Here is a 26,273-nt window from a genome sequence, read left to right as displayed (position 1 = left end):
CATCGTTTTAACTAAAAAAAATTATTTTAATTAATTCCAAAGAACATTGAGCGGTATGAAAATACCACTGAGAAAACGCAAAACAAGCAAAGCGGGAGAAAGTAAAAAACGTTTTGTACCACAGACACAGTTAAGCTGATGTTTTTGTACAAAGAAAAATACAGTTAATAAAACAAAACTAATTAAATAAAAATCATACAGTCAAACAATGAAAATTAAAACAATTAATTTAATTAAATTACTGAGAAAATTATTAACATTTTGTTTTGTTTTGTTTTCAATTTTGTTGTTGCCGATCTGCTACAGTCACAAATACAAATGCAAAAACAATGTGCCTGTAAAGATGATTATTTTAACTCGTGCCTCTAGTTCGAAACATCATAGCACCATAATGTCATATAATAATATTTTTGACATTAATTCATAATGAATCGTCATGAACGAATCATTCAGTTTTGATTCGTTTGGCGTGTCTTCGTCAACAATGATAATGGCACCCATAACGATTTTTGTATCACATAATTTACGGATTATATTATAACCTGAAAGCAATATGTTAAAATCACTTAAGTTTATTGACTACTGATATTTGATGCCATAAATACTGTTAAAAATGAACACTTTAAGCATCTTTTATTTGTATATTTATTTCAAATCCTGCTGATGACATATTTTATCCAAAGTAGAAAAAAAATACCCTTCTACTGATTTCTGAAACTTAGCCATTATCATCATAAAAAAAGTAAACATTTTTATTACGCTGTCTTTGTTTTGCCGAGAAATAGATTGCTTTTTAGATAATGAAGTTCGGCTCTGTGTAGCCTTTCTTAAGTCTTTCCAATATTCGATAAATCTGAAATCTTTTCATCACTCATATTTTAAAAGAAGAAGAAGAAAAAAAAAATCCTCGATTACTTCATCCCCGTGATCATGCATTACCTTTTCGGAGGGGGAAAATAACAAATTTTCGAAAGGATAATGAAAAAAGAAGAAATGCATCCTAGCAGGTGCAGAACGGGATTTTCAGCGACTTGTTTTCGTGACTTTAGTCGGAAGGTTTCATAAATATTGTAGCTTTTTCCAGGCTGTTGACCTCTGCAAGCGCGAACTGACACGGAATAAAAGAGCACATGATTTTGACTATGTGTTTTGCAGATTCCTGTTTGCGTCCCAATGGATTTCAGTTTGAATGAGTGAACCAGATGTATTTTTGTTAAATAAAGCATTTGACTCTTAGAAGAGGACATTACTAACAAGACGAGTATCATTAAAATAATCAGATAAAGCTAATTTGAAACTTTATCAAGATTTGCCACGCATTGTGCTGTTTTTACTTTTTTGTATATGAAATTAAAAGAGAAAGACCCGTTTTTTGTCGTGTGACTATTTTAAGCCAAATTTTGCGCAGTAGCTTCTGAGGGTAAAGACCCCTGAGCTCCCGAAGGCAGAAGTCTGACTTCTAGCTCAAATGAAGATAGCACACTCACACTCGCTTGCACAACCCCTTTTTACAGGGGGGCTCATTCACGCGCCTCATAGAGAGAACTCAAGGAAGAGAACAGCCATGCCCGAACCAGGACTCGAACCCGGAACACCTAGATCACGTGGAAGACGCTCTACCCCTAGGCTAGGATGTCGGCGAAAAGACCTGTTATTAATTATAAAAGAATTCGGACTCAAGGTTTTGGAACTCCTTGAGTTTGAAAAAGATATCTTTGGAATTATATCCGCCTATGAACAAGATAATTGACAAATGTTTTGATCTAGATGAGTAAAATTTGGTATGTGATTATACCAAATTTGTAGAAATCTATCAAAATTTAAATGAAATCCATTCTGAGAATACTTGTTTGTCTTTCCGAATAAAGTGAAATCGATAACATAAAAATCGAAACGGTTAAAATTTGGTTCAGAAGTTTAGCATGTAAAGTATACATTTTTATGTAATGTTGAGTCAAATCTGTCCGAGTTACTGTCTGTGGGTCTGTTCTCCCCTCTGAAGTCAATGTACCGTGTATTAAGCGCATTCCAACAGAATCGCCAAACACAAGATTCTGTACAAATACTATATTCACACTAAAGATCGATGTTTTGCATCTGTTGTTCGTTAATACCCTGCAGTTAATTCTTTGCTATAATACGAAGCTTACAATTCACATGTATGGAACTGTGAAGATAAAAATCTGAGCATTTGTAGTCTGAGCAGTCTGGGCCGAGGTCCTCACTTTTAATACGAAAGAGAACCTTGTTTGTCTGTCTGAATAAAGTGAACTCAATAACAACAAAACATAAAAAGCATTTTATTTTTTCGTATCTAAATTATAGATTTTTATCTAATGTTAAATCAAATCTGTAAAGAGTTACTGGTCCATCGGTTTGTTTTTTCATGTGCGTGTCAACGTATTGTGGATTAAATGCGTGCCAACTAAATCGTCAAATGCTAGATTACGTATTGATGATATATTCACGCTACAGATCTACGTTTTGCAACTATTGTTCGCTAAAGTCCTGCAGGTAATTCTTTGCTATAATAATTAGAAGCTTACAATTCTCTTATAGGAGCTCTGAAAATAAAAATCTGAGCATTTGTGGTATTCAGAGCCTTGCCCAAGGTTCTCAATTTTAATAAGAGAGAAAAAGGTATAATACCTTTATTAGAAAGTATAAAGAAAGAATAAGAGTTTTAGAGGAAGTTCTATTGAGATCTTTGCCGCTAGCTGTATACATTTATTTTTTCGAGCGAATAAATATGAAATTTTGGGGATAAAATGTACATTTGCTTACTCGTGTTTAGAATTTCGGAATTCGGTGCCCCTATGTATTTTTTGTTGGTAATATATTATTTAATATTTTTAGAACTTAATAGTCAAATAATTTTGTTGAATTTTCGTTACATACTAATATGCATCTGATAATAAATTTGGGAAAAGTTTATTTAAGGATTTCATAAAGTTTATGACAAAGAAAAATTAATTTGACATAAAAAGGAAGAAATAATTAAATATAATCTGCTTTTTAACACAATAATAAGTGTTTCTTTTTAAATGTTTCCATTAAATTTTTAATTATAATAAAATATCTTAATATAAATAAACTAAATTTTTAAAAATTTAGCATGTAACTAAAACCTTTTTTTTTTTTTATGTTACGCAAAATATCACAATTTTACACGAACGATAGGATACTAAATGAGGCTACAAGAATAAGAATAAAAAGTAGTTGGTTTTTATTTAAGAAAATACATTATTTATGCTTCTTTTTATTTTCCTGGCTTTTTTGAAAAATATTTTTACTGTTAACTATTTCTTTGTGGCTGAATTATTTTTCTTTATCTTACATTTTTTTGGACTGCCTCCAAATCGTTCACACCCTGTACATAATTTTCTCTAACTAAAACCTCTGAAAAAAATTGCAGAAACTTGATCACGAATGTCACGCAATTAATCATTTTGCCATATTGTTTCGCTGCTAAGGTGGATACCATTATATAATGTTACGTTTTCTGGGGAAAAAAATCTGCTTTAAATGCAACATCGAATTAGAATTTTATATAATACTTTGTAAAAAGAGTTGTATCTCAAAATGTTTCTTTGGGATTTGCTTCCTGAGTACGTCTTGTATTTTCAATAAAATCATTGCCGACGTCCTGGCTTAGGAGTAGCACGTATTCCCCATGATCTGGACATCCCGGGTCTGGTTATTCTTTACCCTATGTCTTATCTGTGAGGTGTGTGAAAGAGCGCACCCCCACCCCCCTCTCCCTTGTAAAAAAGGGTTGTTCAAGCGAGTGTGTGAGTTTCATCTTCATATGAGCTAAAGTCAGATTTCTGCCCTCGGGTGCTCAGGGATCTTTACCATCAGAAGTTACTGCACCCCTCTCTCCCCGATCTCTTGTATTAGGTTTGAACTGGTTGTTCAATCCAAGGGGAGATAAGCAACAACAAAAAATCATTAAAAAATTTAACAAAGACATTTTCTTGTTTTAAAAATAAGTTTTTTTTGTTGTTGTTGTTATTTATTCAATGACCGTTTTATTGCGTCAGGTCACTGATAACATCATTCTTGTTTCTGTATGGCTTCACTGCAGAAAATGAGGCAAAGTCATTGCATGGATTATCGAATTTAAATTTGTAAGGCATGTACAGTTTAGATTTCGGATTACAATAAATATTTTTAGAAATAAAAAAAATAACTTTCTTTATTGAATATAGAACAAACAGCAGTTTTTTTTTCAAAGAATAAATATGCTTTCTTGGTCTTGCAGCATATTTCAGATATTTGATGTAATGAATTTGGCAAAAAGGCAATCAAAAAACATATAAACTATCATTGGTTGCTGCAACAAACAATGAACTGTCATTTGGTTGCTGCAGCTGATAGCTGAGACTGAAATGATTGTTCACTTTCTTTGAATCGTAGACAATATATGTATATATCAAATACTTCTTCACTCCTTTAGTCCATTTCTTTCAAATCGATTATACTTTTACCAAGGCAAAAGTCACCTCCTATAACTTCAAAACGTCCATTAGTGTGATATATCAATCTGGTATTTCCAAAATTAAATTAAATGGAAATTCATTATAATATAATTGGGAAAGATCAGAAAACCCATTTTCCCCTCTCAACCACTTGTTGAATTTTGCCAATTTTTTTTCAAATGAATGCACGTGTCTTTTGGATACGCCATCAAAGACACGTGCTCCTCTTCCTTTCTCCATTTCCGAAAGAAATCTCAAGAAAAATTACTTCACTATGGGGAAAAAAAAACACGATGGAATTCTCCAGTTATTCTCCTTCAATTATTGTGCCGATTTCACCAATTTTTATTTAATTTGAAAAGTTATGACATTTAGATATGTTATTAAGAATTGCACTCATCTCCACTCTCTATTTTCTAGAGATACAAAGAAAAAAAAGTGGCGTAAACCTCATCTTCAACAACAGGGCCGATTTTACCAATTTCGTCATTTTGCTTTATAGATAACCAATCGGAATGCTTCATTGTGCAAATATAAATTAAAATAATACTTTCAAATGGAGTGTTAAAATATCCATTAAATTTGATTGATTTTGCTATATTATGTTATTAATAAGGTGGGCGAACAGTTGGTCGCTGAAGGTGGCTAGTATAGTAGAAAATACCGATATAACTTTTATCTACCCGACTAAGAGAATATTATTCGACTGAAAATCACATTTGTAGGTTATAGGTTATTTCTTTTATTCTGAAAGGTCAGTTGCTTATTGTAGTATCATCATCTACCCTTCATATATTTTAAATTGTTATATTGAGAAGAAGAGCATATTTATATTGATTGCATAACAGCAAATAAGATCTCAGAAATTTTGTCGGCATGAGTGTGAATTCAGCCCGTGATCTATTTTTTTTTTTTTTCTTTCTCTCATTTTGCCGCTCTGGATATCAAAGCAGCAGGAATAAGCTCTTAATTAATCCATCAAGGAAGCATCGGCCGTGTCTATGCTATTCTAGTGAAAAGGCCTTGAACCTTAATTGTTCCCGATGCTGAATTCTGCAGTAGGTGTAGTTCGTGTGCTAACAACCGAGCTGGGAGCCCGCTTTCCCTGTCATTCGTCTCTGACTAGTTTAAGTTTCAATTTTTCAATGTTGAAGTGTGTTTAACGACGCGTATAATTAGTATTCATTCACAAAGAAGATCTAATTACCATTCGAGCGTGGTTTTAATTATTCGATTTTGTCGTTCAGCGCTTGCTTTCCTTAGTGTTTATGATCCATTAGTGTAACTAGAAGCGGCCATCTCTCATTTCTCGATGGAGTTTTAAATGACTGGTTTGCATTTATTTAAATTGATGAACGCTTCTAAAAATGAGCGATACTAAGATTTGTGATTGAATGTTAGTTCATCTGTAGTTTTGTTTAAATTATTTTGGGGTACAAAATGTTATTATATATGTAGTTCTATGGCAAAAATTTTATATAATTGCTCTTAATTGCTCCAGAGAATAAAGATCTAAACGACTTGTATTATTTATTAAAATTAGCTTGTGTGAAAAGGTAAACGGTTAAATATCAAATGACAACGGTATTAAATTCGCAATTTCAGACCTATTAGCGATCTTTGGCTACCTTCTGTTTGCCCACTATATCAATACATTAATTTAGTAATGTCAACCGACGCTGAATTACATTTTATCACGTTAAATGAAAGTACTATTTTAAATTATACGTGCATTATAATGATAAAGTATTCTTATTGGTTAGCTATACTTCAAAATGATAAAAATGTCGACTTGGCTACGAAAATTGGCGAAATTGAGTTTTAATATTTTTATCATCTTCTCTACAATATTTTGCCTCTGTCTTTTACTTAATATCACTCCGTGTTGCTTGAACTCTCCGCTCTGTTGTACCTCTTCAACTGAACTTTAGAACCCTGAACATGGACTGAATCGCATCAGCAAAATTGCTCTGTAACTGCTAACTGACTGAAACTCCAATTTGTTTTCGTGCACGCTTTTGTGTTTGCACATGAAATTTCTTGCTCTCTACATCTAGGATAACAGCTATTGTTGCTATAAATCCCTACCTTTTACTTCTTTCAAGTTTCTCTACAATATTTAAACTTTGAAAGTGGTTTAAATTTATTTTATTTAAATATAAAGGACGGTTGAATTGTTGTATTTGAAAAGTTAAATTATATTTCGTTAGTTTCAATCATTTTTTGGTTTGGAATAATTGAACATCCTAATGGCGGCTGGTTCATTAGACATGCAGAGCTGAAATCCTCTTAATTTAACCCCCTTATATTTTAAGTAATATTTTTATCTATTTCCTTACTTCCCTATTCTGAGAGTCTTTACTTACTTTTTCAGTCTAAGAGTTTGATTATCTACGAAAATAAGGGGAAATGCAATGAAAACTTAAAGATAAGATATCTATAAGTAAGAGAAACGCAGATCGGGGCTATCTGCCTTGCTGATCATGCAACCACTCTGCGCTTAGAACTGACTGACTGATTGATAGATTTGAGGGGCAAAGCAATCATCCCTTCCACTGAATTTTGAGGTAGGAGAGTTGTAGAAAGCAACAGGCCCGGCTTGAAACGCAATCAACTGATCTCCTGCCCCTTTTTAAAACTCTGTCTCTCTGTCTGTCTGTGTATTATTCGGTTTATTCTTTCACTCTTGTTGCCTCGACATAAAGACATCTGGTTTATTGAATTTTTCTTTTGTCACAAGTTGCTCCTTGGCAGAAAGAAAATTGCGTGAGTCAAACTTTATTCAGATGACAATTATCATCAATTATTACTCATAAAAATGAAGAGTTTACTTGCAGAACAATTAAAGCATATTTCATATTCATTTTTGGACGAGTATTATCGGTAAAGTTGATTGTGCAAAGATGGAAGTGTATGTATATGTTAAATGTATTGTGTATAGTGTATTTATATGCTGAATTATTGCTTCAACATTCACGTAATTTCCTTTTGGCAAAACTGCAATAAACTTATCATTATATTTAAATGATTATATTTTCGCAATGAATTTCATATGTGACTTTAAAATTAAAAATGTATTTTGCTTATCGATAAAGTAACTTGTTTAAAAAAATTCTAATCTCTTGATAAATTTTTTTGCATTTTTGCATCATTCTTAATTTCTGATCTGACAAACCGCCACTAATCATCTCTTACCTTTTTTTTTTCTTCTATGACCTCGTAATTAAATGTTCGTTTCATATCTTTGCCATCATAGCCATAAACAGAATAACGTAGAATCCTTTTCTGCGTTTTACTTACTGCACACATACTTTATGGGCCCTTTTTTTTTTTTATCAAAAAAGTTTCTAGAATTCAAATAAAATGAACCTTTCAATCTTTCATATACAATATCATAAAAATACATGCACGCTGTCAATCACAGTTGAACTATTTCTCTAGTGTCGATAAATCTGCCTTTGCTCCGCAATGTCATTCCGTCGTCTACGTCACCACCAGTGCATGATGGGAAATTCTTTTGTTCTGCGGTTTGTTTTGATTTCTGAAAACCAGATGGACGATCTTGTTTCGTGAGCGGCCGTGCGCATCGCGGTTTAACGATTAAGCTGATTATATCTTTTTTTCCAGTAGGAAGTATGCTATTATATTATACAATGAAAAAGGTTCATTCATTTTGCCTATTCTTCGCCAAACAAACAAAAGTGGAATACATATTGGTGCGAGACTCGTTTGAAAAGGGGCTGATTCATCTTTACAAAGAGAGCTGCTGTCTGCGATTTCCTTTTCAATCTTCTCGTTTCTACTACTTTCGTTACTATTTCGCCAAATACCTCTTCTTTTGGCTGTTTTTTCCTTCTCAAAATTTCTTTATTTCATACACAAAGAAAAATGAATGTTTTTTTATGAACAGGCAATGGATCTTTCAACTCCATTTTTGTGCAATGGAAAGATTTTTTTTTTTTTTTGAGATTGTATTTATTTCTTATACTTAAATTACATCTAAACTGTATAAGAGGTAAGTTAATGAAACATTTATCATAACTCATATGACTGCAGCGATGAAGTCCTTTCACATTGTAAAAGTAGTTTTGTGCGTGTTATTTAATTGCATGATGGCATGGTGTTATGGTGACACACCTTTTTTTTTTTTTTTTTTTCCCCTTCGGCACGATAAGTAGTGGATTATAAAATTAAATTGGCACTATGCAGTTTATGTATATAACGTTTACATAAATTGATTTCATTAAAAAGAACTCCCTTATGGAAGAATAGTAATGAAGAAAAAAGAGAAATTCAACAGATGTGATTTCTCCAAAACTTCCTCGCATACCATCCAATTTTTTTTTTTTTTTTTAATCGGAAGTCTGAAATGTAAAAGCTCGAGCTTGAATTTTTTCAACGATTACAATACTTTCTCTTTGCATACTTCTAAAAATAAAAAATGTGTGAATGAAGTTTTTCTCACCGGGATCAGAACCCGATTATCGATTTGGCAAATTAGGCAGCTGCGTGGGAATTGTTTGAATTTTGGAGAGCCTGGAAAACTCAATTCTTTTGTTACATTTTTAGAATTATATAATTTTTTTTTTTATCCATTTAACTTATGTTCATGTTACTAGAAGATATTCATATTGAAATCAAATATTGTTAACATTTTAGAACATTATTTTTATGTTTTTTCAACATTGCTTGCAGACTGGTTTTATACGATTGACTATCTGACTTACAAATCAGTAAAAGTATTTAAAATGCGTTAGAAAAATATTATATATAATATATATTTTATTTTGTTTCAAAAATATTAATTTTTAAAATTTTACTTTATTTTTTTATACTATACCCTGCATTCTGGAAAGCAATTTCAATTAAATATTTTATAATTTCAGATGCTAGTAAAAGTTTTTTTTAAATGGGGAAAGAGAAACACCGAATCTGACATTATCTAAAGATCTTTGCAGAACTTAATGCGATACTGATAAGAATTAATTACGGATCTGAAATTAAAAAGGGATAAAATTAATATGTAATTGTAAAGATATTCTTTAATATTCAAATATTTGACGCAGATTTTGCGCACTCTGTACTTTGAAATCTTTGTTTTCGTGCTGTCATAAATTGTCGACATCAAAAGCATGATTTGCGTATCAAAGCGAACAGTCGATGCACTGGTGTAACAAAGATTAATGGCATGTAGAGTATATTTTTGCACCCTCCCGCCGTAGTTTGGGGTAATTAAAATTTATTATTATTTTGTCTTTTTATCATCCGCAAGATAAATGCACGGAGTCTTCACATGTTGTCATGCTCCCGTCTCAGTGCCCTTGTAGAACAGTGATCAATGTTCATATCTTCTCTCTCTCTCTCTCATATCCATCATATGTACAGATCTAAATTACATGCTAAATAAAATATGTCTTCATCGGATCTTTCAGAATGTAGTATGTTTACAGAGAACAGCTTTTACTGTTTTATTTGTACTGCTCAAAACTCATCAGACTGATGTTCAATTTGGTAAACATTAAGTGATAAAATATAGTTATTTTGAGTAATAAAATATATTTTTTAATATTAATTTTGGAAAATTTTGAATAAAATGAATAGTTATCGATTATGTATTTAAAAGCACATCTCTTTGTGTATTTTTAAAATATAAATTCTTATCATAGCTCAAAAGTGTTTTTAACAGAAATATATTGATAATCTAATATTTGCTGTAGAGCAATTTTATCAAGCGTTTTGTTTATATTTAAAAGTTACTATACTGTTGGAATATATATTTAAATAATCCTTCTATCCGTTCCAAAATTTCATTCATGAATTAAAATCCCATATAATACAAAGGCAGTAATGTATTGTTTTATTTAATATAATTTGGTAAATAAGGTGCAAATTGTGACATTTTAAGGGACTATATATTCATTGCCTTGTTTTTCCCTTGCAGCCCTGAAACAGGACCGTAAGAGACTGAAAGCTGAGAAGTTTGACCTCCTTACCCAGATGAAGCAGCTATACAGCACCTTGGAAGACAAAGAAGAGGAGCTCAGAGAATTTATTCGAAACTACGAACAAAAAATGAAGGAGAGCGATGAAAACATAAAGCAGGTATTTAAGCACAACAATTAAGATAATGGATCGGATTTTTGTAATGTACCAGCTGAATGTGGCCTCTAGCTGATGCTCGAATTATCCTTTTATGTAAATTTTCAATAGTGTTGTAATTTAGTCCTAATGACTTCAACAGCAATCTATTAAAATTTGAAAGTCTTGAAATTCGCATTATTTTAGGATACTTAACAGCTTTGTTCATTGTGCTATATGCCTTTATAATTTTCTATTCATTGCAATGTTAACTTTGTAGAGGAACGAGGCTCTTTACAACTTTATTACGAGATAGATGAAAATAATAGACGAATTTCAGGAACAGTTATTTAATTATTTTCTACTTCCATAAAACAAACACGAAAATACACTACGCTCATTAGAATACAATCTAATAATGACCCCCAAGAAAGATCATGGAAAATATATTTTGATGTTAATGAGGTAACGCCATCTATTGTACCAAAAGAGAAGGTTAGAGTTATGTAACCGCTACAATTTTATTATTCATTATAAATTTATAACGTGTAGTTTTGTTTAGAAAAGGAAGTGATTGAACTTCAACTAATCCAGTAACATATTTGACGAAGTATGCTCTTAAAAAATTAAGGGCATAAAGAAAAAGTCCTTCACAGTTCATGTATTACAAAATATATTTCAAGATTTATATAATACTAGCCGCCTTTGGCGACCAGCCGGTTCGCCAATCTTAATGTTCGTTAAAATTTTAATAATTAAATATTTTATGTAATTCCTACTTTAATAGCTTCTTCATCAAAATATTTTAAAACTTCAACTTTTGATTGTCATATAATTTATTCATAATATTAGAAAGGCCTTCAGTTATAACGTAATATGTATCTCTCTAATTTTCTGTTAGCACCCGTAGAATTTATGCTTTAAATTAAAGTGGAAAGAATTAATCTTCAATTAATATAATAATATTTTTTACTGAAACGAAACATTTTTTTTTTATAATCTGATTACTGAAAATAGAGTCACTCAGCATTTAAACTTTATGGGCACTAAAGAATATCTTTTTTAATTTATGTAATATCTCAAGAATTTGTCAACAAAATTTTCTTAGATTCATCTTGGACTGATCGATTAATTAACAATGCTTAATTTTAAATGCATCAAACATTAAGAAAATAAACAGAATCGTTTGAAATAATCCGCCGAAAAATATTAACCCTAGCCTCATTACTGTTGGGAGAAAAAAAAACTGAAGCCTTACTCATTTGGCGGTGGGGAAAATGGAAGATTTTTTTTGTTTAAGTTAGTTTTTAATTAATAATTAAAATTCTAATTAAAAATTCGAAAAAAGGAACCCCAGGTGCACATTCCCAACCTCCAAAGTATACATGTACCAAATTTGGTAGCTGTAGGTCAAACGGTCTGGCTTGTAGAGCGCCAACACACACACACACATTGAGCTTTATTGTAAGTATAGATATAAAAGGATTAGTCAATAAAAATTTCTCTTCAATAAAAAGAAATCAACTATTTCAGTAATAAAAAAGTGCCAAACTAAAAGAGCAGTAATATATAAAAAATGTGTGTTCAAAAATACTAGAAATTTTTGAAAAATTCGTCATTTATTGCTTACTTCTAAAGTTAACCCTTAACTATAATTGCCGCAGTATTCAAAAGTCTTATTAAAAGTATGCTTTAAACAGAAGCCTATTCAATATGAAAAAATAAATAAGCCAAATCTTCATAGCTTGATCGTCAAATCGGATATGAAGATTTGCTTAACAATGGAAGAAGGAAAAAAAAAACAGGTAGTAGTTGCATGTTAATAACGAAATTAAAATGATTTAGGTTTCATTTGCAACAAATAAAATACTGTTGTAAAATATAATTAAAAAATCTTTAAAAAAACATTTAATCTATACCAAAATCTTTTATAGCAACTAAATTCGTATCGTTAATTTTTTTTAACTTAAAAACGGTGTTTTTGTCAAAAAAATAATTTTTTTAGCAAGAAAAGCTGAAGCTTCGCTTAATTTTTAATTAAAATAGCTTTGAGGTGCGCATTCCCACCTTTTAAAATATATATTTGCAAACTTGAGGTCTTCAGAACACCAAAGCACATAAACAGACTCACAATCTCTTTTATTAATAAGGAATTACTGGCACTTTACAAGAGAGTTCAAAGAAATCCGATCGAAAAATTTCCCATGATGTTGCTTATAAGACATGCATTGCTCCATGAATGCAATGTTGGTATAAAATATCAATTCTCCATTAGCTTGGCATTTGTAGATGCGCCAGATACAGTAACCTTATTTTTGAATGCAGCGAAAAACGTCCTATTTCAAAGCATGATGTTATTGTGTTTGGCGAATTTAATATGCAGTTTGGCTATCTTATTTTTTTAGTTTTCTTACTTAAATTACCCTTACTACGTCACTACACAATTCACAACATAAGGTTATTATCAACGAATCACCCGCCATTGATGTAAATCAAATCATTCCTGATATACCAATCGGAGAAGGACATGAACTTTCTTATCTTTACAATGTGCGACTATCTGAATCGCGGGAATTTGTGCAAGGAGGGTTAGGGATTTATTTAATAGTATAAAAGAAAGAGAACTATCAATCGGCTTTAAGAGTTCGTCGCACAGTATAAGCTACTCTGTTAGAAAATGACTTAGACTTTTGTTGTTGACTCTGTTTTACTTAAAGACTTTTTGGATGAACTTACTCAGACTGATATCGATGAGTTTTGTAATCCTTTTTCAATCGAAATGTAGGACATATTGATACGTTGTAATATTTTTTATGATTTTTTTCCATTCATGACTTGTTCAAAGCAGATACATATTTTATAAATGGAAAACTGATGTAAACTTTTGAACTCTTTAAAATTAACTTTTATTTTAATATTAGTATTTGACTATAAGATTATTATTTTTGAACTGAATTTAACCATAGTTTGTTTTCTTATATACAATGTCGATAAACTGCTTTTCTTGTTTCGATGCTTCTGGCTAAAACTAATGAACGGAATGAAATTTCATATACATGCTGTGGAAAATATATAAATTAGTAATATATAGTATGGAATCGAAATTAATCTTCTATTAATCAATTATCAATCTGTTAATCAATCTATTTATCAATCCACTAGTCTAAGTATAACACTTTCATTTTTCTGGTCTTCCCTATGTATAAATTGGCAATTCTTGGTACTGTCTTTTGTTGTTGTTTATAATGGCACTTGCGATGGACAAGCTCGCTGACGAAGTCAACGATTTTAAGCCAAGGGAGCGTCTCTTGATTTAGCAGCGCCAACTAGGGCAAAGAGTACGTCTTAGCTACTCACGCATCACATTCGCTTGCAAAACCCCTTTTTTTCAGAGGGACACATTCACACATCTCACAGATAGAACAGATGAAGAAAAACCATGCCCGCACCGGGACTCGAACACAGGACGCCCAGATCACGGGGAAGACGCGCTACCCCTATGCCAGGTCGCCGGCACTGTCTTTTGTATTATTATTCATCTCTCCGTACCTTCCACAGACTGGACATAAATTCCGATTCTTAATTTTAAGTGCAGATGCCTCCAAACAGGAAAGATTATTTTATGGCCACCCTGAAAGACATTTGTAAAATTTAAAAACAATCAGGAGCTGTCTACCCTGAGCTTTCTCGCATATTCTGTAATAAACATGTTACACCAGAAAACGCCTTGCATGACATTGGCGTACAATTGTGGCAAAATATTAACTTTTGGCGCTAATTTAACATTTTTACTGAATCTATCATGTCATCCTTGGCTAGTGTTTTGGCGATTAATGCTTGACATACTGTTAATAGTGTCCAAAAATCGAATTTGGGTTTTAGACACGTTTTTCTCAATTGGTTGAAACAAAGATTTGACACAAACTGCACTTGTATTCACAAAATCCCATACCAAATTTGATATATTCAAGTCATTGTGTTTTTGAATTATTGCGTTTGCATGTTTCTGAAAGTACACTTGCCAGACAGTCAACTTGTGGTTGGAATTGGTCAAACTTTGACCTATCGAAACTACAGATGTTAAATCTGTGTACTGAATTTTATCAATTTAGATTTCTAAATTTTCTAGTTATCATGTTAGTTTATATTTGAAGAGAATCGGAAATCTTCCTCAGAACAAATTTTACTCCAAATTTGATAGAAATCTGAAAATTTGGGAAAAGACCGTGTACCAAGTTTCATCCGTCTAGCTCAAAGCGCTTTTGAGCTAGATGGATACATTTAATATTTATAATTTGATATATTTAACCCTTATCGTGGCAAGATTGCTTTTTTGAAGAAAAGCAAAAAAAAAAAATGTACATAGGTAGCTTATTTTATATTTTATATATTTTTTTATTTTATAGTGGTAGTATATTTTTATAAAGTTGTATGTATGGTATACTATACAAAATGAACATAAGGGTTAAGTCTGTGCCTTTTTGGACTATCGCATTTGGATACTTCAGAAAGTACAGACTGATAAATGGTCAAGTCATTGATTTTTCACTCAAACTTTGGTAACACTACAGATATTAAATCTTTGTACGAAATCTTTTCTATCTAGCTCTCTTCGTTTTGTAATTATCGTGTTAACTTAAGTCCGAACAGCCAGACAAATGGACCTCCCCTGAACGGATTTTATTCAGAATTTGATAGAAATCTGTAAATTTGGTAAAAAGACCGCATATCGAATTTCAACTGTCTAGCTCAAAACGTTTCTAAATTATCTTTGTCACAGACAGACGGACATTTTGCATTTGTTTATCGAAATCTTGGAGGTCTAAAACGTGGAGATTATTCAAAACCTGGAGTTCGAATTTTTTGTTTATTGCTATACTTTCTCTATGCTACGTATGCAAGAAAGTGAAAAACAGTAAAAACTGTGCGTTTTTGTCACAGGGAAGGAAGGGGATTTTTCTAAAATACATTTTGTAAAGAGATTCTTTTAATTTAAATCATTAAAGCCATCGCTTAACTATTATTATTATTAGTTTTAATGCCTGATTATATAAACAGCGAGAGAGAAAAATATACCTTTTTACTCAAATATAACTTTTCTCGTATGAAAAAATTTCTAAAAATGGTTTTAAAATCAATTTATGAATTCTGTTAATGATTTTATATCCTTTACTATCGGCAGATGACGAAGGAGCGTGAAGAGATGGAGCAGGAGCGATGGAATATCCTCAAGAGGGCCCGGGACGAGGCAGAAAGAGCTGTGCTTCTCTGCACTCAGCTGGGTCTGAAAGATGCCCATATTAAAGAGCTGCAAGAGGAGATTGCTATGGTGAGTGCATGCCTATCAATATGCATTGTATATTTTCACATGCTTTTGCTTCGCTTCTTTTTGTCTTTAGAATTTTGTGACCAGTTTTTAATTCAATTTATGATATGTTAAATCTTGAAACTGTGCATAATTGTATTATTTCTTTGTAGCAGAAATATACAATTTCGAGAATTTAATTAGCGTTTAATAAATTATTTTTAATTCAATTTTTGATTTTGTATGAAAGGCGCCATCTGATGAGAAATTTGAGAAAAAGATGGTGACAAGATTCTATGATAATTATAATAATGACTTATGAAATAAAATCTAAAAAAATAATTTTTCATTGAATATCGGGAGATAAAAGCAAAAATCGTGAAAATAAGAGGCTTTGAAGATAGAACAATAATACTAATATGAATATTAAAATAAAGATTTTTACTTATTAAAAATGAAATGTATTATGTATGTGATTAAAATTCAATTTTGACCATTTGAGGGGAATGTTATGGTGTGCTGGAATCCATAGTTCTTAACCTCCGGACATAATAAATGAATAGGGCCAATGGCATGGCAATGAAATCCTTTTACTAACGGCTCATGCTTTTATGAATTTTGTCTTGACTTCCAGATTTTTGATAAGATATTTTTATTTTATCGAAAATTATTTGCTTCCAACTTAAAATCAATTTTAAAAAAAATATTTAAATCTTCTATGGAAGACACATTTATATTTCTAACCATGGTCTGTTTAATTTGACAAATTTTATAACGTATTTAATTTTAAATTTCTCCTAATAGCATCACTCAACATATCTTAATGGGTTTTAATTAAATTTTAATTTCATTCCCACTTTCCAAATATTATTTCCAAACAGACTTTTTCACTACATTATCCAGTATTTTTCATTTGTACATAATAGACCATTTCTGCCTATTATATTTCTAAATTCCCTGTATTTCTTTGCAGTTGAAGGACAAGCGGCTGTCTTCCAACCACGACACTCGTCAAAGTAATGGCTTCGGAAGTCCCGGATCTATGTCTTATCGAACAGCTAACGGCATTGACTCTCGTGGAACACCGACCCCAACACCCGGATCGGATCCGACCACTTCCCCGTCGTATGCAGGAACACCTACCATCTCCATGCAATATGTAGATCCTCTGTCCCCACGGAAAGGTAGAGTATATTTCATTAGCGAGACGATGAGTTATTCCATGGCCTTCGTAGCAAGAATTTTCTGATGCTAGTCTGATTTGAAAAAAATTCTGCTGTCTTACCATGGATCAGTTATTCCAATGGTTAATGCAATTTAAATGTATAGTTCAAAACTGTGGTGTTTTTAGGTAGATTCCTGTATGAAGACTACTTATTACAATAGTTTTCATTACAAGACTTAAATTTCTTCAGTTCTTCACCGATCATGGTCCCTAGAACACAAAACCACCCTTTGTTCAAAAGTTTATATCTTTGCTCATGTTATCTTGAGAATAGGATAACTAGAGTGATTTTGTTTGGATTTTAACTGGCTTGAAATGTAGAAGTCTCGAATTCAAATAATGTGAAGAAAAGTCTTTTAGAAAGTAAAAGTTTTGAATGAGTTCGTAAATGGGTCATCTAGCTCAAAGAAGGTTGAAATTTTCATTTCGCTATAACTTTCTTAATACTGAAGATAGATAAATAAATCCAATTAGCCAATTAGCGCCTCATATAGACGAACAACTTTTGTACTGAAAGTTTTTCGAGAACTGCAATATCTTAGAAGTTAGGGACTGAAAAGTGATTTTCAAGCCCTAATATTAACTGTTTCTAACATCAACAATTTATTTTGCCAGATAGTAACTCAGATGTAAAGGAATCTCTGGTTTTTAATTGCATGACCAGTGGTTTTCATGTTTCTTTGCGATTGGCAAAAAGTTATGCCTCGAACGCTATCAACAGTTTAATTACAGCACATTCATAAACAGTTTTAACTGTTAACACAATTTATATAAAATAATGAATTAAAATTTGGAACTTCAAAAATCATATTTTTAAGCAGACAGATTTAAGGTTGATATCTCTTTTGAGCATTCCAATACTTTTCTTTTGATCAGAATTTATTAATATTCTTATATTTTTTTATACTGGAACTCATTTACAACATATATTTAAATCTCCATCTCTGATTTACGAAAATACGAAGCTGCAAAAAGTTTCGACTGTCATTTATTTGAAGTTTCTTACTGTTGCAGCGGCAATTATAAGCTGTATTGTCAATTTCGTTTTTGGAAAATCGTAGCGAGTTACTTGACGCCCAAGTAAAGTTAGATTTTGTTGCCACCATTCATCATCAAAAAAGTAATAAATATAAACCTAGATTTTTTTTTTTTTTTTTTTTTTTTTGCTCTACCATCATACTTGGCTCTAAAAGATGACAAAAATGCACTGATGGTTTGCTTACTTGGCACCGACTTTAATTGGAGCCCAAGACGCCTTATACTGCATTCCGGTCTTTATATCTACTGCATTGATCAGAATGGTTAAATTTACCAAAGCTTTCTGTAAGCACTTACAATAATATCATTACTTCATATGATTGTTGTTGTTTATTATGGCACGGACAAGCTCGCTGTTCAAAGACAGCCGATTTAAGCCTAAGAGGGAGCGCCTCTTGTTTTTATCGTAGAGCCAACATGGGCCAAGAGTACGACACGCCTACTCACGCATCACTGATTCGCTTGCACAACCCCTTTTTACAGGAGGGTACATTCACGCATCTCACAGATAGAACAGGAAGAACAACCATGCCCAAACCGGGACTCGAACCCGAGACGCCCAGATCACGGGAAAGATGCGCTACCCCTATGCCAGGACGCCGGCACTTCATACGATTGTAAACAAATATGAGATGTACGTAGGAATACTGTCAACAAATAAAAAAGATAATTGATTGTTTGGGGCATAAAGCAGTCGTATTTGCACTGTGCAAACGTTGCCATGGAAATGCGTCATAAGTGTTGCGAAAAGAAACGAAATGCAACCGTCGATAGGTGGCGATGTTGTGACATCAGCCTGCGAACCGACTTAAGAAAGTAGAACAATTTAAGATCTATGTGTGTGTGCGAACATTTTATGTGTACTGTGTTTTTCGTCGTCCATTGTCAGTCAATATTCTTGTCTGAAAGGCTTTTTAATCTTGTTTAGACAAAGTACCCCTCATCGAGTAAATACAAGCCCGTTAGAATTCTGAATTTGATTCTATGTTTATTAGTTTCTCGAACAATAAGATATCCGGGAAGATATGAATTAAAAACCGAATACATCTAAGGCCTAGAATTCTTTAGAGTCCATAAAAAAAACAGCTCCATCAAAGCAAAAAGTACGGAGCTATAAAATCATTATCAATCAAATCAAGTAAATAAATCATCAGTGAATTACTTGAAACGGTTTTATTTAAGTATTCAACATAACTGGAACCGAAGAAATCGTATCTGTTAACTTGTACTAAGAAAGATGCATGATCAAATTATGAGAATATAAAAGCATTTTTTCCGAATTACACTGAGCATTAATCGGAAAATATCCTCTGTAAATTGAATTACTAGAAAAATTGGTTTCATTAAAATATTCAAATAACTGGAACCAATAAATGTACTTATTAACTTGTATTAAGAAAGCTAACTATTACTATTAACTTGTACTAAGAAAGTTAACTATTTAAGCCTGAGGGGGAGCGCCTCTTGTTTCTAAAGTAGCGCCATCTAGGGCCAAGAGAACGACTTTAGCTACATACACGTCACAACCCTTTTTAACGGAGCGGACTTCATTCACGCATTTCATTCACTCATCCACAGATCGTAATTTAGACCTGAATCAGAGAACGATCATCTCAGGCTTAAATCGGTTGTCTTCGAACAGCGGGCTTGTCCATGGCAAGTGCCATAAGAAACAACAACAACAATTTAACTATTACTATTAACTTGAATTAAGAAAGCTACTAGAACTATTAACTTGTACTAAGAAAGTTACATGTTCAAATTATGAATATACAAAATCAGTTTGCTCAGATACTTACATTCAGCATTAATGGGAAAATACCCTATGTGGAATGAATTACTAGAAAATCTGGCTTTATTAAAATACTAGTCATAAGACATCATGTCCCCAGTAAAAATGTAAATATACAATTCATTTGTCTTTTAATATTCGTGGTATTGTGATTTCTAATTTTATTCGGCTCATAAATTACGCAAGTATTAAATAAAATACTTCTACTTTAGCCTTCAACAACGGAAGAAAATTGAGCGATTAAATATTTTATAAAACAACAAAAACGGTTTGAATTTCTAGTCAGCAGTTCAATTTATTGTTGGAACACAGGTAAAAATATGTTTCAATGAAATTGTTAAAATTGAACAAAAAATTGCACTGCAATTAATTTTGTACCAATACAAAGAAACTTTTAATATTGGAAATGGTATAAAATTTATTTTTGTGTTATAGGGTTTTTGAAAAATATTGTGGAAATATCTCAAAAATTCAAATTAATTTTTTAATAAATTAAAATTATAATCAAAATTTAACATGCGCATTCATAATCATGAGTGCCTCTCTCTTTATATATATATATATATATATCTTTATTATTAGTAAAGATTAAATAAGCAATTATTATATAAATAATTATTCTTTTTATTACAACAAAATTATAAAAATTCTTCCTTACATAAACGTTTTTGGAATTTTATTCATTAAAAGGAGTGAAAAACTTTCTGTTAAATTTTTTTTATAAACTTAGAAAGAGATCTTTAAATGAAAAATATTTAGTTTTATAAACAAATCGCCGCCTTTGGCGACCAGCCGGTTCGCCAATCTTAATGTTCGTTAAAATTTTAATAATTAAATAATTTATGCAATTTCTACTTTAATAGCTACTTCATCAAAACATTTTAAAACTTCAAATTTTGATTATCATATAATTCATTCATAATATTATAAAGGTCTTCAGTCATAACGTAATATGTATCTCTCTCATTTTCTGTTAGCACCCGTAGAATTTATGCTTTAAATTAAAGTGGAAAGAATTTATCTTCAATTAATATAATAATATTTTTTACTGAAACAAAGCCTTTTTTTATAATCTGATTACTGAAAATAGAGTCACTCAGCGTTTAAACTTTATGGGCACTAAAGAATATCTTTTTAAATTTATGTAATATCTCAAGAGTTGGTCAACAAAATTTTCTTAGATTCATTATGAGCAGATCGATTAATTAACAATGTTTCAATTTAAATGCATCAAACACTAAGAAAATAAAACGAATCGTTTAAAATAAACGGTTGAAAACGGTAGAATTTATACTTTAAATTAAAGTGGAAAGAATTTATCTTCAATTAATAGAAAAATATTTTTTACTGAAACAAAGCATTTTTTTATAATCTGATTACTGAAAATAGAGTCACTCAGCGTTTAAACTTTATGGGCACTAAAGAATATCTTTTTAAATTTATGTAATATCTCAAGAGTTGGTCAAAAAAATTTTCTTAGATTCATTATGAGCAGATCGATTCATTAACAATGTTTAAATTTAAATGCATCAAACGCTAAGAAAATAAAACGAATCGTTTAAAATAAACGGTTGAAAATAGGTTTTAAAAAAACTACTTAAAAAACGATGTACTTAAAACTAGAAGCATATACAAAAAATATATAACTAACATAAATACAATTTACTTACAAAAGCATGCAACTAACCCAAAAATAATTTAAATCATCCATTGATAACGTTGTCATGGCAACAATCAGAACAGAATGCGCATGCGTGAATTTTCTTCGCCGGTTACGTAACGCAAATACGTGATTTTTTCTACGCCAGTTGGGGTAACGCTATGCGGATTAGAAATTTTTAATTTCCTTTATTCTGTTTTATTTTAATTCAAAAGTACTTCAGAATGAATCTGAAAGATTGATTCATTAACAATGTTTAATTTTAACTGCATCAAACATTAAGAAAATAAACAGAACCGATTGAAATAATCCGCCGAAAAATTTTAACCCTAGCCTCATTACTGTTTGGAGAAAAAAAAACTGAAGCCTTTCTCGTTTGGCGCTGTTGATAATGGAAGATTTTTTTGGCGGAAAAGTTGGCGGTGTAGAAAATGGAAGATTTTTTTGGCGGGAAAGTTAGTTTTTAATTAATAATTAAAATTCTAATTAAAAATTCGAAAAAAGAAACCCCAGGTGCACATTCCCAACCTCCAAGGTATACATGTACCAAATTTGGTAGCTGTATGTCAAACGGTCTGGCCTGTAGAGCGCCAACACACACACACACACACACACACATTGAGCTTTATTATAAGTATAGATTCATTGCTACTGGAACCGAAAAAATCGTATCTGTTAACTTGTACTAAGAAAGATACATGTTCAGATTGATTTATTTTAGGATATTTATTAATTGGACTGGAATGTCAATGAATGTGGTCTGAATCTCCTTCTTTCTCATAGTTCACTCTTCAATTCTTCGCAGAACACAGTTTTATTCTTCGAATTTTAAAGATGTATGTGATTTGTTTTTAGCGACAGACTAGAAATGTAAGAGTTTTCGAATTTATCTATTTGTAATTCTCTAAAGTATACAAAACTTTTCCAGGTCCCATGATGCAGAGTCTTTCCCCCGACCACAGACCCAGTCTTCTGTCCCGATCCGCCGAGGATATCTTCAACTCTGCGGGGCTGGACATGAACAGCGTGAAGAAGAAATCCAAGGAAAAGAAAGGCACCTGGGGATCCATCTCCAGGGTTTTCTCCCGGAGCAAAAAAAGAAAGCCTTTGGATCCAGAGCTTTTCGAAAGTAAGGGACTTTGCGTTAATTCTATTCCAGTGCTTTTAAATCTCTAGGGGTATTCTAGAAATCTTACTGAAAAAAGAACCAAACGTTGTTTAACTCTTGTTTGTTTTTTTAATCAGAAATTCTGGATTCATCTGATTTTATTTACATCGAAAAATGCCACACAATAGCATCGTATTATAATATTTGTGTCATGATCTCATCGGAATCCAAACGTCTGGATTATCTTAGATACATCAAGGCCTAAATTGTTCTATACAAAAAAAAAAAAAAAAAAAAATCTAATGCATCTGTATATGTGTCTGTAACAAATAGAATTTCCCAATGTGAAATAGAAATTTCCCTGTGGGATTCAAATGATTGTTATTCCCCAGTTCATTGTATTAATACAGTGAATCCTCTTGTCATAGAATGATAAGAGGATTACGATCAGTCGCTTAGGATTCATTAATCATAGTGAGATCCTTCTTTATATGCTCATCTTTGAGAATCCAAGTATTGAGCATTAGTATTTCTCATTCCCATTTTCATATCATCACCCAACAAAATACTTATAACTGAATTAATTTAAGATTATTTTAGATTTTTGAATCAATTTCGAAAATACTTAAATCATTAGAAAAATTTTGACTTTTCTTTAATCCAGTAGCTATTGATTTCGTTTGATCAAAATCCTCCATTTTACGAAGCAAATAATAATATCTCGTATTCTATAAATTGCAATTTACTACGGGGGGGGAGGTTATCGAAATTATAAAATCATCAGAAACGAATATAAGAACAGCACTTAATATAATTGTTGTAAAAATATTTGAGCAAAATGAATCAAAATCAAATTAAGTAATTTATTAATGATACTTTTTATTACATTTCGTAATAACCAAACGAAGATCGCAATCACATCCCCCATCGATCATTGACTGATGTCTTAATATCGCTGCAGATCAACGTTCTTCGTGGTCCCCCAAGGAGAGCGTCTGCTCCAGCCCCTTGAGCGAGGAGAGCTACGTACAGAAACTTCGCCTGTTGGAGGAGACCCACGGCACCCCCATGCAACACTGGAGAGCTGCCACTGTTCTCGCCTGGCTCGAGATCACGATGGACATGCCACAGTACGGAGCGGCTTGCGCAGAGAACATCAAGAGTGGGAAGGTAAGACAAGTAATATACTTTCATCGACCCCATAACATGTTCCAGGGTGTTCCTTCTAATCTTTTTCCAGAACATCCTTGTATAGTATCTTGGAGAGTATGCATCGTGTGGCTTTGTTTTTAACCGTTCTACTTACAGGGTGTCTCAAAAAGATCCGTACAACTTCAAACTTTCCTTTAAAGTTTACTCAGAACTATTTGTAGCTATGGATAGAACAACTCAAAGTTTTTTTTTTTTTTATCTTTTTTAAATTTTTCTTATTTTATGCAAAGACTTTCAACATATTGGGACCAGGTATTCATATACAAAGGCAGATTTCCGACACGGCAACTGCCTGAGAACGCGTGATTGGAGGTAGGGTAAGGGGCGAGCAAGTTCGATTGGAAATTACGTTATTAGCCTATTTGCCAAATAAATAAATTTGTAAGAATATATATAAATCCTTTAAATTAAAAGATAGGATAAAATTAACACTTTGAAACCTGATTCGATTATATTTGACAATATCCCCGGGGGGGGGGGCACCTCGAAATGAGGATGAGATGCTTCCGGCATGGTGGTTGGATCTCGCCTCCCTGGAGGGTACACTAATAGGTGGGGGATCTGGCTCCTCCCATCGATGACGGGACGTACTTCCTTCGGGGAGGGTTGTACCGTGGCCGGTGGCGGCCCTTAGGACTCAACCACAGTTCCCGCCAATGTTGCTGTTGCGGCGGTCCGGTCATTCAGTTTTATGGTTTAAATCCGTGTGTCTTCGGGCGGGTCGGAGAGTTAGATGGTTGACTATACTTGACAAGATCTTTCATAACGTCCTCTTAGTCATTATAGTACCTGGAAGAGCAAACTTCGTTCGTAAAGGGTTTTATTTTATTTATTTATCTATTTATTTTTTTGTAAAATCTTAAATAAAATTCTATCTTATGGCTTGTTTAAATATATAAGCGAAATCTAATTGAATTGATAACGCAGTATCGAACCTGAAAATACTGTATGGGAATTCTAAGCACTAACCGTTACTCCATCTCTGATACGCTTATGTATGTCATGTATAGTCACATGTCAATATTTAGTTATTAAAAAATGGGGGGGGTGTAAAATGACGTTTTTTCAAGTAAGTCACCTATATAGATAAACTTAAGAAGCAAAATCTTATCTAAATATAAAATATGATCCAAAACATTACAGCCGTTCCGAGATATACGAAAGAAATAAATTTATATACATACTAGAATTGTTCGTTTAAAGTCATAAGATAAACACAGAGCATCTGCCGAAATTAGATCTTTACTACGTAATCATAATTCATAATAAATTTTTTAAAAGCATTTATATTTTTAGAAAGTTCCTAAAATAAAAAATCATTAAAGTAAATCATTAACATGTTAATCAAGTTAAAGATGTGTTGAAAATACAAAACTAAATTGTTTAAATTATTAAACAAGCGCTCTCATAACGTGCACTGCCTAGATCTTCAATGTATCTGAATCCGCCATTATATAGCCTTAAAAGTTGATGAAGCATGCTGTATGTTTATAATGGATATTTTGCATTAGTCAGCTCCTGACTTATCTCGTCTAAATGATGCGGAAGAGCTTCGAGAAAATGTTTCACGTGCACGTTCCGCATACTCATCATTAATGCTAGGATGACCATTTCCCTTTGCCATAAACTTTTGGATATCATTCACGAATGCTTGAACAAGATGGTGATGCTCCCCTATTCTCTAATTTCATAGCATTTCAATGTTGGATTTTGTCACGATAAACCTCGCGGCAGATAAAGCTTTCTTCACCGGAGGCGCCCATTCTCAATAAATCAGTTTTTGTTTCATGCAGCGCCATCTATGAACGAAAATGGACTTTAAAAGCTTTATGCTTTGTTTCATCCATAGCTCAAATAGTTTTGTTGTGAAGCTAATATATATATATTTTTTAATTATAACGTTCGCGTCTTTTTTGAGACAAAATTGATACACTTATCAGTGTTATAAGGGATTATATAAAAAAAATTTGAAATTTATATGACTACAGATGAATATACTAAAAGTAATTTGATTTCTTTTTAAGATTTTTTTCTTTCTTTCATCTTTTGTTATTTGAATTGATTACTATTTAATTCATAATTCAAATTATTAATTTAATAATAATTTATTACTATTAAATGAAAAATTTGATTACTTTTATTTAATCCCTTGATAAATTCGATTAAATGATTTCATGTGTACTAAAAGATATTTTCCCATTTATTATTCGTTCAATTGGTAATTGTAAATTTAACGTAGTTTTGCGCTGGAGAACCTATTCCTAATTACTTATTTTGAAGGTACAGTTATTTTTGCCAAATATCATGAAAAAAAAATTTCTTACAACGTATTTCATTTTTCTGAATCATTTGATTGCTCGTAATAAGTAGCATA

The 26,273-nt window shown here is 31.9% G+C and overlaps 1 protein-coding gene across 3 annotated transcripts in view; it reads left to right on the top strand.

Moving 5' to 3' along the window:
* Positions 1–26,273, top strand: part of LOC129984558 (uncharacterized) — a 233,463-nt gene that overhangs the window by 196,051 nt on the left and 11,139 nt on the right. For all 3 annotated transcript variants that reach the window (XM_056094467.1, XM_056094468.1, XM_056094469.1), the window contains exons 4-8: positions 10,423–10,583; positions 15,742–15,888; positions 16,838–17,048; positions 22,508–22,708; positions 23,649–23,857. In XM_056094467.1, the coding sequence (XP_055950442.1) occupies positions 10,423–10,583; positions 15,742–15,888; positions 16,838–17,048; positions 22,508–22,708; positions 23,649–23,857 (929 nt within the window). The remainder of the gene's footprint in view (positions 1–10,422; positions 10,584–15,741; positions 15,889–16,837; positions 17,049–22,507; positions 22,709–23,648; positions 23,858–26,273) is intronic.

This window comes from Argiope bruennichi, chromosome 9 (assembly GCF_947563725.1).
Source record: "Argiope bruennichi chromosome 9, qqArgBrue1.1, whole genome shotgun sequence".
Lineage (NCBI taxonomy): Eukaryota > Metazoa > Arthropoda > Arachnida > Araneae > Araneidae > Argiope > Argiope bruennichi.
The sequence above is the reverse complement of the archived record's forward strand: the minus strand, read 5'-3'. Positions and strand labels throughout refer to the sequence as shown.